The 12,090-nt window shown below is 35.4% G+C and overlaps 2 protein-coding genes across 2 annotated transcripts; one reads left to right on the top strand and one right to left on the bottom strand.

Annotated features, from left to right (window-relative positions):
* The first annotated feature begins 404 nt into the window (after positions 1-404).
* On the top strand, positions 405-2,961 carry LOC142630477 (L-type lectin-domain containing receptor kinase S.1). The gene has a single exon (XM_075804478.1). The coding sequence runs from the start codon at positions 765-767 to the stop codon at positions 2,754-2,756; it is 1,992 nt and encodes a 663-aa protein (XP_075660593.1). The 5' UTR covers positions 405-764; the 3' UTR covers positions 2,757-2,961.
* A 1,994-nt stretch (positions 2,962-4,955) lies between these two features.
* On the bottom strand, positions 4,956-8,406 carry LOC142630509 (ferric reduction oxidase 8, mitochondrial). The gene is made up of 8 exons (XM_075804504.1): positions 8,151-8,406; positions 7,879-7,972; positions 7,603-7,797; positions 7,282-7,519; positions 6,809-7,136; positions 6,460-6,718; positions 5,667-6,343; positions 4,956-5,462 (listed from the first exon to the last, which is right to left on the bottom strand). Exons 1-8 carry the CDS (start codon positions 8,305-8,307, stop codon positions 5,293-5,295), a joined length of 2,118 nt encoding a protein of 705 aa, XP_075660619.1. The 5' UTR covers positions 8,308-8,406; the 3' UTR covers positions 4,956-5,292.
* Positions 8,407-12,090: the final 3,684 nt, after the last annotated feature.

Here is a 12,090-nt window from a genome sequence, read left to right as displayed (position 1 = left end):
ACATTCATTGCAATATAGTTATGAGTGATACTGAGTGGGTCTCGATCTTTATTAAATCATACAATACTTTTTTAATTTAAAAAAAAAATTTATACAAGATAAAATTTTTACTCTAATTTAATTTAAATATGTATATATATATATATATGTGAAGCTGCCTTTTAAAAACTTAAACCCTAACTCTTATTCCATCCTTACAAACCCTATACTTATAAAGGTATCATCGTACCAAAAACCTAAATAATCGTACTTATTGAAATAGTCTTGTTCAAAATAAGCAGGCCAATGACAGTACTACCTCATAAATGCAACAGCAGAAGCTTTAAAACTTAGTATTAATGACAATTTGACAACAAACAGTATTAGTACAGAATAGTCATATGATATTTGTGGGTTCTAAAATTAGAAATTTGTGTTTCAATTTTCACCTATACACCCAAAAACTAATAAATAGCTATCATTAGTTTGCCGACGCTATACGTTGAACATAAACCTTTAACTAATAGTCGTTACAAGTATTCAACATAAACCTCTAACCAAGCATGGCTGTTTGACTATTACAAATCAAAACAAAACCGTCATCAAGTTTTTCCTCACAGTTCACAGCTTCCACACACAAACACACGCACAAACCAAAATGTCTTTGACCAATCTTCCACACCCACTCCACCTTCACCAAATCTCTCACTAACCACCGCCGTAGCCAAAAACAACAACAACAAACGACTCCTTCACTTCGTACACAAAAAAAACCTGTACGGATCATGCGACTCTTCGTACCTTTCCTCCTCATTCTACTACTGTTCCAACGTTTTCTGTCTCCCACTTCAGCTCTCGATTTCATCTACAATTCCTTCAATGGAATCATCAACTCGACCAATCTCACTCTCATCAACGACGCTAAGCTCGACTCCCCTGTCATTCGACTCACAAATGATTCGAACCCGTTCTCATTCGGTCGAGCTTTCTACCCCACCAAGCTCACCATGATAAGATCAAATTCCAGTTCTATCTCTTCCTTCTCGACCTCCTTTGTGTTCTCGGTACTCCCCGAGATTGCGTCGAGTCCAGGCTTCGGCCTAGCCTTTGTGCTCTCCAATTCGACATCCCCACCTGGAGCTCTTGCTAGCCAGTACTTCGGGCTCTTCACCAACGCTACTGTTCCTTCTTTGTCACCACTTTTGGTTGTCGAATTCGACACTGGGCGAAACCCTGAGTTCAATGACCCAGATGACAATCACATCGGTATTGATTTGAATAGTGTCATATCTGAGAAGTTTCAGACAGCTGGGTACTATGATTCGAGTGGGGGTTTTGTCCCTGTTCGAATGAGGACTGGTGAGAATATACACGCTTGGATCGATTTTAATGGTACGAGTTTCGAAATCAATGTTACTGTAGCTCCAATTGGTGTGTCTCGACCGAGTGTTCCTACGCTTAGTTATAAGGATCCGAAGATAGGTAACTATGTTTCGGCTGAGATGTTTGTTGGGTTTTCAGCTTCGAAGACTGAGTGGGTTGAGGCACAGAGAGTGTTAGCTTGGAGCTTGAGTGACATTGGAACAGCTCGAGAGATAAACACTACGAATTTGCCAGTTTTCGAGGCTAAATCGACGTCTAATTCTTTGTCAGGCGGTGAAATTGCCGGGATTGTTATTGGTTGTGTTGCTTTTTTGATCATTTGTGCATCTGGGTTTTACTTGTTTTGGCGAAATAGCAAGAGGAAGGAGCAAGAAGAGGATGAGATCGAAGATTGGGAGCTCGAATATTGGCCACACAGATTTTCTTTCGAGGAGCTCAACCTTGCCACCAATGGGTTCTCGAATGATGACCTTTTGGGGTCGGGTGGGTTTGGTAAAGTCTACAAAGGAACGCTACCAAACAACACGGAAGTGGCTGTGAAATGCGTGAACCATGATTCCAAACAAGGGCTAAGAGAATTCATGGCAGAGATCTCGAGCATGGGCAGGCTCCAACACAAGAATCTAGTACAAATGCGAGGTTGGTGTCGAAAAGGTAACGAACTCATGCTTGTTTATGAGTACATGCCAAATGGTAGCCTTAACAAATGGGTGTTCGACAAGCCTACAAAATTACTAGGTTGGGAACAGCGTCGAAGAGTTTTAGCCGATGTTGCTGAAGGCCTAAATTATTTGCATCATGGTTGGGACCAAGTTGTGATTCATCGAGACATAAAATCGAGCAACATATTGTTAGACTCAGAAATGCGTGGCAGACTAGGAGATTTTGGATTGGCTAAGTTATATGAACATGGTGAAGTTCCTAACACGACACGTGTGGTGGGCACATTGGGTTACTTAGCACCTGAGCTAGCAAAAGTCACTGCACCCACATCAGCTAGCGATGTGTATAGCTTTGGGGTTGTGATACTCGAAGTGGCATGTGGAAGGAGACCAATCGAGATGGCTGTGGAGGAAGATGAGGCAGTGTTGATTGATTGGGTGAGGGATTTGTACTCGAAAGGGAAGATTTGTGAGGCTGCGGATCAAAGGATAAGGGGTGAGTATGAAGTGGAGGAGATGGAAATGGTCTTGAAGCTTGGATTGGCTTGTTGTCATCCTGATCCTCAAAGGAGGCCTACTATGAAGGAAATGGTGGCGGTGTTGATGGCCGAGAAGGCGGCTGCTGTGCCTGCGGATTTGTTGTTGGAGTTGGCACGCGGTGATAGTAACATTGGTGGTGGTAGTGGTAGTGGTGAGGCACAAGAGGTGGAGCAGCTACAACCTCCGGTGTGAATGCTATTTTGTTATTATTATTATTTTTTAAATATTGTTGTGAATATTTTTGTGAGAGAGTTTCAACTTATGGCATTAGTTCCTGATGATGGTTCTTTATCATCAAACCAAGACACCAGATATCTTTAGACTCTTTAAACTTTACCAGTTGAGCTAAATTATCTTCATTAGACTATTTATCTCAAAAAATTCTCTTAAATTTTAATTTTTATGATCCTTATATATTTAGTTCATCTGTTTTTTGTATTAACAAAAGAATGTCCTATTGAATTAATGTGGGGGAGGTTGCCTGATGAAGCCAGCAAAGATGAGAGACACCGAGACAGGAAGGCACATTCGTATTAAATAAATCATGATTCCTTTTTGACAAAATATATTTATGAACTTGTTAATATTATTGGTTTTTGTTTATTTTTTAGCTGACTACTCATTGAATTTATTGATCAATGGAATATAAATCTAACATTGTTAATGAATTTGGGATGCAATTTTCTCTGCTATAGTGCTAGTCAACCAAGTAAGCAGTATTATATTGCATTAATCTATTCTGAGAGAGACAGAGAGATGGGAGAGCCCGCAAACATTTTTTACTCATGATTCTAATTATTAATTGACAGAAGTACAAATTGTCAGTCAATTCTTGGGTTTCAAACTAAGATTTTCTTAATGTTGCCTATCCACACAAAAATATTAGAGGAACTATAAAAAACAAGGTGTAAATGTGTAATGTCAATACACGTGACAAACATTTTGGTCTTACACTCTTTTACAGGTTTTCAAGATAATAATTAATAAGGTCCATTATCGTGGGCGTGGACTATTAAAACTTAAGAGCAAGCCAATAAGGTTTCACACCCCCACTTAGCAAGTATCAAGGAAGTCGCGAAATGCCTTAGTTAGGAATCGAACTCTAGACTTCTGGGTACAGTTAGGTCGAACACGCTTCTTGACTGTCGAGGCACTATGGATAGGCATATATACACATATTCATATACGTATATATACATATATATATATATATATATATATATGGGTCCGCACGATGCTACCTGATCTCTTTCAGCATAAAACGCCAAAAGGGCAATAGTTGAAGTGTTTTTGCCAATTCTGATCTGTAAAAGAAAAGTTATTGTTCACTACTGTTCACTGTATTTTTACTGTTTACTACGTTTTTGCTTATTTAAGGTGGGATGTCTCTTATGTTGAAGTAAGAATTCTCTAGAGCTCTCTTTAGGAAAACTCTTCTTCCTTTAGATTTTCTCTTCAGAATTCTCACTACTACACTATTTCCCTACAAATCTTGTAACTAGAACTAATTTCAAGCTTTATACTGTTGAACCCTTGCGATCCTGTAACTATTACTACTGTAAGCATTGTTATCTATTTTCAATAATAACTACTTTCAAGGGCACACATTAGCAAAATCCTCTCTCTCTCTCTCTCTCTCTCTCTCTCTCTCTCTCTCTCTCTATATATATATATATATATATATATATATATATATATTTAATTAGTATATTTGAGGCCCTTTCCATTGTGGAACTAGTGATAAGGCTTACAGTGATTAATACCATCACCCGGCTGCCAATAAAAGTCAAGAATAAGGAAAAGCCCTTGCTTCCAAACCAGACCAATCTTCACTAATGATATTTCATTTCTGGTTGGTGGCAAGTTGACTTTATGTGCCTTTGAAGTGTCTTAATGTGACGATTATTATTATTATTCACAAGATGATTATTGACCATGAAAGAGAATTTTTTTAGTTATCTAGCCTCCTATACTAATTGAATGATTACATTTCATATCGAGATTGAAGGGGCAAATTGGCCGTTAGGTGCCAAAGAAAAGGCAGATTTCAGAAAAGATATAAAGTGAACATATATTCATAAACCAAATTACCTTAACCATCTAAACCATGGGATTGTATGATAACAACTTATAAGGAATACAATCATTCTCTATTTCAAATGAATCCATTCAATAATTCAGAATAAATATTATAAATCTATCAAGTGTGCGTACTACATGCTGTTATATCATTTAAAATTTCAAAATGGCATCCTCAATGATTTCCTTGTGGACAGAAAAGGTTTATGCTAATACTTTGCTATAGGCTCTTTGTACTCCAAAAGTTGAAATTGAGATTAATACTATCATGTTACATCATAGGGTAAGAAACGCATAATAAAACAGGAACCATGATAACAGAATTGACTGGCTGTCTGTTTTGTCATGAGTGCTAACATGATAAGAATTGCACCTAAAATGGATTATGTGCTAGAAGAGAAGTAGAAGAGTTCCGAGTCCTTTACATTCCAACTTCCAAGTACAGAATAGTATTGAATTAAAACATGTACATGCTGAAATTCATTATTTTATGTCCTAAAGAGAGAAATTATATAAGCAAACATCTAGGTAGACAAACCTCTATCATGATCTCTAGTGGAGGTATGCTTACATATGGAGACGACACAATCTTTTGCAGTCGTCCTTGTAATTTAAACTTGAAATTGGTGTAGACTGTAGAGACTAGAAACTAGAGTGCGAAGTTGAGGGAGTGGAATCTGAAGTGTGGTTTCTTTTTCTGAACTCCTTGAGAGTTCTGCTTGCATATTAATGCCACGGACTCTTTCATTGCTTCAGGTCCACACACCATGACTCCAATCTCAGATCCAGCCATTTCATTTGGAAACTTGGCAAATAAATCTGTTCAGTTCACTAGTTAGTGATTAATTATAACTTAGCACATATATCTCTTCAGTTCACTAGCATGTGATTAATTACCACTTATCCCAAAAGTATAAGTGGTTAGGGAAATGAAGAAATTAATCATTTAACCATTATTCTAACAGTTTTAATCTATACTGTTCTTGAATGCAGAGAAAAATAATTTTGGTTTTGTTCAATTACCTTGAAAGTCAGGCCTTCCTCCAAAGTGGATTTCATGTTCCTCAAGAGCACTACTTGTTTCTATGTCCATGGCTTTGCCTTGTTTTGGGGGAACTAGTGGACTCTCACTCTTTAACCTTCTCCATCTCAAAATAATTGCCACGACAGCGCTGCATATTAAAGCCATGATGAAAGAAGATATGAGAAGTAGATCAGCAACCCAAGATGGAGTATTGTCTTTGGAGGGCTTAGAGGTCTTCTTTTGGGAGGGTATAAAGATAAGATTGAAACAAATAAGGAAAACAAGGAACACAATGGAGGCAAATCCAGCCAGGGCAGCAATACAAAGTGAACTTTCAAGCCCATATGTTGCATAATTGGAACACTTTGTGCTGAAGTGTACTGTTTGAACTTGAGATGAATCTGTTAGTACTTCTCTTAATGTTAGTCCATCTTGCACTTCTTGGGTCACATAAACTTTAACTTTCAGATGCCATCTTTCAGTTGACTGGTTCTGGAGCAGAGATGAGATTGAGTTCAACAGATATATATCACGAGACTTCTTAATAACAAATATCAGTTGCATTCTAGTGGGAAATCTATATCTGCTGCTGCTTTGGGCTGAAGCAATTTCCTGCAAAATGCTCAGAAATGGGGTTATCCCAATTCCACCGGCGACTAGAACTACGCTGTCATATCTGCAAAAGGATTTTTAGTTAGTGCATCACATAAACATGATTTCTAGGCAATAGTGAATGGATAAGCATCTCAAACAAAAAGTTTTGTTATACTGTGATATGGTAATTTGTAACACCTTAAGAAGTTCATTGAGTCAGGTCCATAAGGGCCTTCAATTGCTAATGGTATGCACTTCGTAGCATCAGCCTTTGAATCTAGCTCAGCTTGTACCAAGTCATAGAGAGAACTCGTCCACGATCCGTCACATTTAACCATGACAGACATTGTGTTGTCATCAACGCTAGAGCTGGAGGTTATACTGAAGGAGTGCCACTGTAATTTGGATATACTAGGTACCTTTATAAATATCACACTAGTTGGGTTATACTTCAAACCTGAAATGAGTAAGAAAAATTGCTTCATGTAAAACATTCAATCCTTCACTTTGTGCTTTTCTGAAAACTAAAAGGGGCTACAAAAGTTACTTGTATCCTTAGGCAGAATAAGCTCCATAGCCTTGGAAGGGAAGATTCGAGCTGAAAGAATGCAGGTTTCTGGTTTTGATTGCAAGAGTCGGAGTATCTTGTCAAGGCCAAAGAGAAATATCCCGGGGAAAACCATATAGAAGTGCCTATCTCCGGCATGAAAGAGGTAGAATAATAGGAAGACAACATACAGATGATGTGTATAGTAAAATATTTCGAAATATTTTCTTCTTATTTGAGGGAGTGCTGTAATCCAGATTACTAGTCCTGTAACAAGACCAATCTCCCCAGCAAGGTATATCCTACCTGTTTTCTGCCATTTCCATATCTACAAGCCAAGGAAAACAGGAAACTAGTTAAACTGCAATACCAAACAGTATTGGTTGAAATTTCTCTTTAAACTGTATGATTGATACGAATTATGAACTAGGAATTTTGTATCCCAAAGGGTGAATACAAAGAATAGGTATTACCTCATCCTGAATGTGGTGGCCAACACCCCAGATGAACAAGGTGCTTGCACCATGAAGAGTGGCAAAAGTTAGCATAGCTGTGCCAATCCAGATATGGTATCTTACTGAAGCTTCAAACTGGATGCCAAATAAGCGAAATACGGCCAGACCCCTCAAAATAGGCAGGAGAAGCAAAGCCAGGCAGGCTTCTGATAGTAAACCAAACCGGACTGCCACTCTAAAGTACTTGAGTTGCCATCTGAAATTAATGCAGATGAAGAGTATTAACAATCATGAAATTTTTGGTTCTGAGTGTCCCAACATATCTAACATGGTACTCACATTTCTAACTTCAGTGCTTTTATTGGCATCAACTTCTTGAAATCATTAGAGATATGGCAATAGAAAGTCCATGCTAAGAAGACGATAAATAGAAACACTGCCAGAATTTCAATGGCAGATAAAACTCCAATAAAACTGCTCACAACTAGCGGATTTGAGAAAGCCCCAGGTGAAATCTTTGCTTGTCTATCATTCCTGTTAAGTAGGAGAAAATAAAATCAATAAGAGAAGATTAATGTCTGTTATGTTATAATAGTACATAACAGATAATACTACCTGCTACTTGGTTCCCTGCCTTTCAAATCCAAGTAAACTAGTCCAATTATAGCCACAGCAATTAGAGGGAACGTATACACAGCAAAATCAAGACCTGTAGCATCTCCACTATGATTAAGTGTTCATTACATAATTCACAATCATTATTATGTAATAATCAAGGAATAGTATAAACCAATCTAATGGGAGGAGTTTTGTAAGTTAATAAGTTTGAAAAGTGAGGCTCTTGGCAATAGGTAAAATTTATTTTGATGAAGTCTAAAAGTTTGTACCATAATATCCAAACACAGTAGTCCTAGCACTCTCCTCAGCTCCTTTCCATTTCCTTGTCCACAGGTCTGTTGGCTTTAGAAGCCAAAGAGCAATCCAACCAGCGAATATTAGAATCATCAATGCTTTGAGAATAGCAAGAAGAAAGGACTTTGCCATGTTTGTCTTGATTGCTTACAGTTTGCAGCTTGAGATTTAGTATGGACTATGTAAGTGAATTCTATATAAAGGAGTTTGAAGTATGATTGAAACCACAAGGTGAAAACAAGATTCAACACAGCCCCACCACTTTGAAGGAGTGCCTAACACTTACATTGGCACTTTCTTATGGTTGGCAAATGATATACGGAAATCTCTGCAGTGCGACTGCAACGTTGAAATTGATATGCGAATCATATCACATTCTTCATTTCCATCATATCATTATTTTGCAATTTATATTAAGAAGTTGGAAATGTGGTTTAGATGGAATTAAACTTTGTCATGGTTTGAATGCCACAAAGAGTCAATACCTTCCCAGTCCAACTAAAAAAAAGATGGGCGGAAAATTCATTCAGAAAAAGCTTAGCTTTTTTGTCCTTTTCAGTGTTTTTGTATTTTAGAACACACGAGTGAACATATTATTCTTGTAAATTTCTTTATGTCAAAATCAAACTGTACCAGATCATTTTTTGAGAGAAACAAATTATTATTAGGAGATTTTTAAGGATATATCAAACACAGTAATATAGTCGGTTAAAATTTTATCAAATTCCTAATCAGATTGTCAGACTAAACGAATATATCATTACTTTTCCGACCATTAAGATCTTTAGAAATCACATTTTTGGAGATCATAGATGAAAGTAAGAAAATGTTAAAGCTACCACTTTTTTCCATGACAAAGGTTGTAAATTGATGCGGCACCATAACAATGAATGTGATTAGTGTATTTCAACAACATAATTAAAATAAATGTTTGAGTTAATTTTCAATAATTTGTGACACCCCAGTTTGTAATGCTTATATTATAAAATTTATGGTATCCTTGACATTACTCGTGAAAGTATTAAAGGTTCCTAACAAACTGTCATGATTAATGGAAATGCCAATATACATAGTGCTTATTGTCATAGACAGGACCTGTACAGCAGATTCTATTCGAGTCTCAGATAGTTGAAAGATGTCAATTTTTGTATTGGAAGGTTCAGGCTATGATTATCACTTATCAGTTTGGTCCAGCTATTAGATAGTGGGCTCTGGTCCGCCACTCGAGCTTTCCTTTTTCAACTCTTCACTCTATGCTATATCTCATTTCCTTTGGTTGCAGATGTAGAAAGCAAGTTCACCCGAAATGAATGGAGGAACTCTCAATAAGATTGAATTATTTTAGAGTCATAAAATGATCTTTTAGAATGTATGTAATGTCGGCACTCAATGATAGATTCACAGCTAAGTGTGTTTGGCATATGTTGTTTTAAGACTTAATTTGCTGGTACCCTTGTGGACCGCAGGCCAATGTTTGTATAGTGGCAGTCGATTCTCTCTTTTTTTTCTTTTTTCTTTTTTTTTTTTCTTTTTTAAGAGGAAGAGAGTTTTAACTTATGGCGTCAGCTTCTGATGAGGGCTTTTTATTATCAAACTAAGATAACAGTTAACTTTTGATGTAGACGGGAATTAAACTAGAATCCACATAGTCAATTCTTTAAATATGACTTGATAAAGCAATTCAAGAACCAATGTTTTCCATCCCAAAAAAAAAAAAAAAAAAACCAATGTTTGTATAATATAATAATAGAAGAGATCTTATCAAAAAAAAATATAATAATAAAAAATAGAAGAGATAATCATCGAAAGACAGGTTTTATATCTATGGATGAATTAACTAATTTTTTTTCTTTCTTTTTGGTAGTCATGATAAGATTTGAACCTATGACATTTTTTTTTTAAATGTAAACAAGATTTAAACTCAAGTTTCTTATTTGATGCCAATAAACTTTATTTAGATTATACGGTTTTTGAGCTTCATTATTAAAATGACTTATTTGACTTGAACCAATTTTGACCTAACCTAAACCCAACCTGAGCCAACCCGCCCGTTTACCATGTCTGCACATCCACATTATACCTAAACTGTATGAGGAAGGAATAGAAAAGTTCACAGCATAAAGCCATAAACATATACCATTAATTTTTCGGTTGAATGACATACACCAAGTAAAGGAACAGAGATTACCAACAATTAGCATGGATCATGTCCTTAAAATGAAAGCAGAGTGGTCTCAGATTCTCAATTATAATTTCAAGGAACAAAAATAAGCAAACTTGGCATTTAGCAGCAAATGGAAAACAGAAATAAAGATGCTCAATATGTGAAATGAAATGTGTCATCATTGGACATAATCAGCATTATTGTCCTGAAATTCTATCTCCTATGCCCTTTGAGTGTTCTTTGGTCCAAAGGGGTAGATTTGAAACACCCCACGATGTTTTTTCGATTATTCTGTAGATGATTCCATTATTATTATTATACCTTTTGACTCCTCGTTTGTCCATACTCCATAATTCATATCACTACAAAATCCATATTTTTGTGATTATTTTTAGGGATCACCCACTTTGAGAGATCAAATAGATAAAAGGGAATTTTGGAATTGTATTAATAGAAGATAATAAAAGAAAAAAAAAAATCAAAAGTAGTGACCATACTTTCAAACCTATTTTTAGCCATCATGTTACTTTCAAGTTTCAAGAACTTGATTTATAAATGCTAAAATGCAAAATTGACTTTCTAACTTTTTTCAGGTTTCATTTCAGTTTTTTAACTTTACTTATGTTCATTTCAGTTCTTTAAGTTTCAAATTTTTTCAATTAAGGCATTTTTGTTAATTTTTGTTAAAATTTTTTGAAAAAAAAAATGTGGAAAATATTTTTCAATTATTAATTGAATTCTTTTTAATTAAAAAAATTTGAAGAAAAATTTATAAAAATGAAAAATTAACCACAACATATAACAAAAGTTGATGGAAAAGCCTTAATTGAATAAACTTGAAAGATAGAGGACTGAAATGAACAAAAATAAAGTTAAAAGATTAAAATGAAATCTGAATAAATTTAAAGGGCCATTTTTACATTTTACCCATTTATAAATGATAACATAAATAAAAGCTATGGTGCCATAAGGCCCATAACACAAATGCTATGGTAGACAATGTGTCCTAAAAACTTAAAAGTGGTACTTGTACATTGGTATTATTTCTAAATAATTTATGAGTCTTGCTAACAGTTACTCTTAAAATAGATGTTAAAATTGATCATTTTAGAAAAGTATTTATACTGATTTTATGAAAAATATAAAAAACTATTGCAAAAATCAATTTTTTTTTCTTTTTTCATAAAAAATCTTTAAAATGTTTCCTAAAGTAATACTTTTACGACATTCGTTAACTTTTTCCCTAATTTATTAGGAGCGGAATGAAAAGTTTGAAGACTCTATAGTATATCCATCTAGTTCTCTAAAATACTAATATCAATTTGCCATTTAAAAAACTCTGTAGGGCCTCTATGATTTGGTCATCCCATGACATTATTTAAAGGTGCTGGCTTTTAATCATTTTTATAGGTAAGTTCCATTATATATAGTATCAATAGTTACACTTTCTTTCATTTGTAATGTGTGCATACGCGTATACATGCACGTGACAATAATATTTAGAGCATGCCTGAAAAGAAAGCACAAAATGAAATTGTGGTGTTTGTCAAGACAACAATTATTATTGAGCACAACACAATGTTACAATGCCCACAATCTAAAATGGGAACCATTCCTTCATCATTATTCTAAACCCTACTACTAGTACTAGTACTAGTAGTCTAATTGGAAAGAGGTTCAATTGCAGTGGATGAGATCCCATTAATCTATGAATCACTAGGATTTGGATAGCTATCTTTGAATTTGTACAT

The sequence above is a fragment of the Castanea sativa genome, chromosome 4 (assembly GCF_040712315.1).
Source record: "Castanea sativa cultivar Marrone di Chiusa Pesio chromosome 4, ASM4071231v1".
Taxonomy (NCBI): Eukaryota; Viridiplantae; Streptophyta; class Magnoliopsida; order Fagales; family Fagaceae; genus Castanea; species Castanea sativa.
This window is presented reverse-complemented; position numbering and strand designations above follow the sequence as displayed.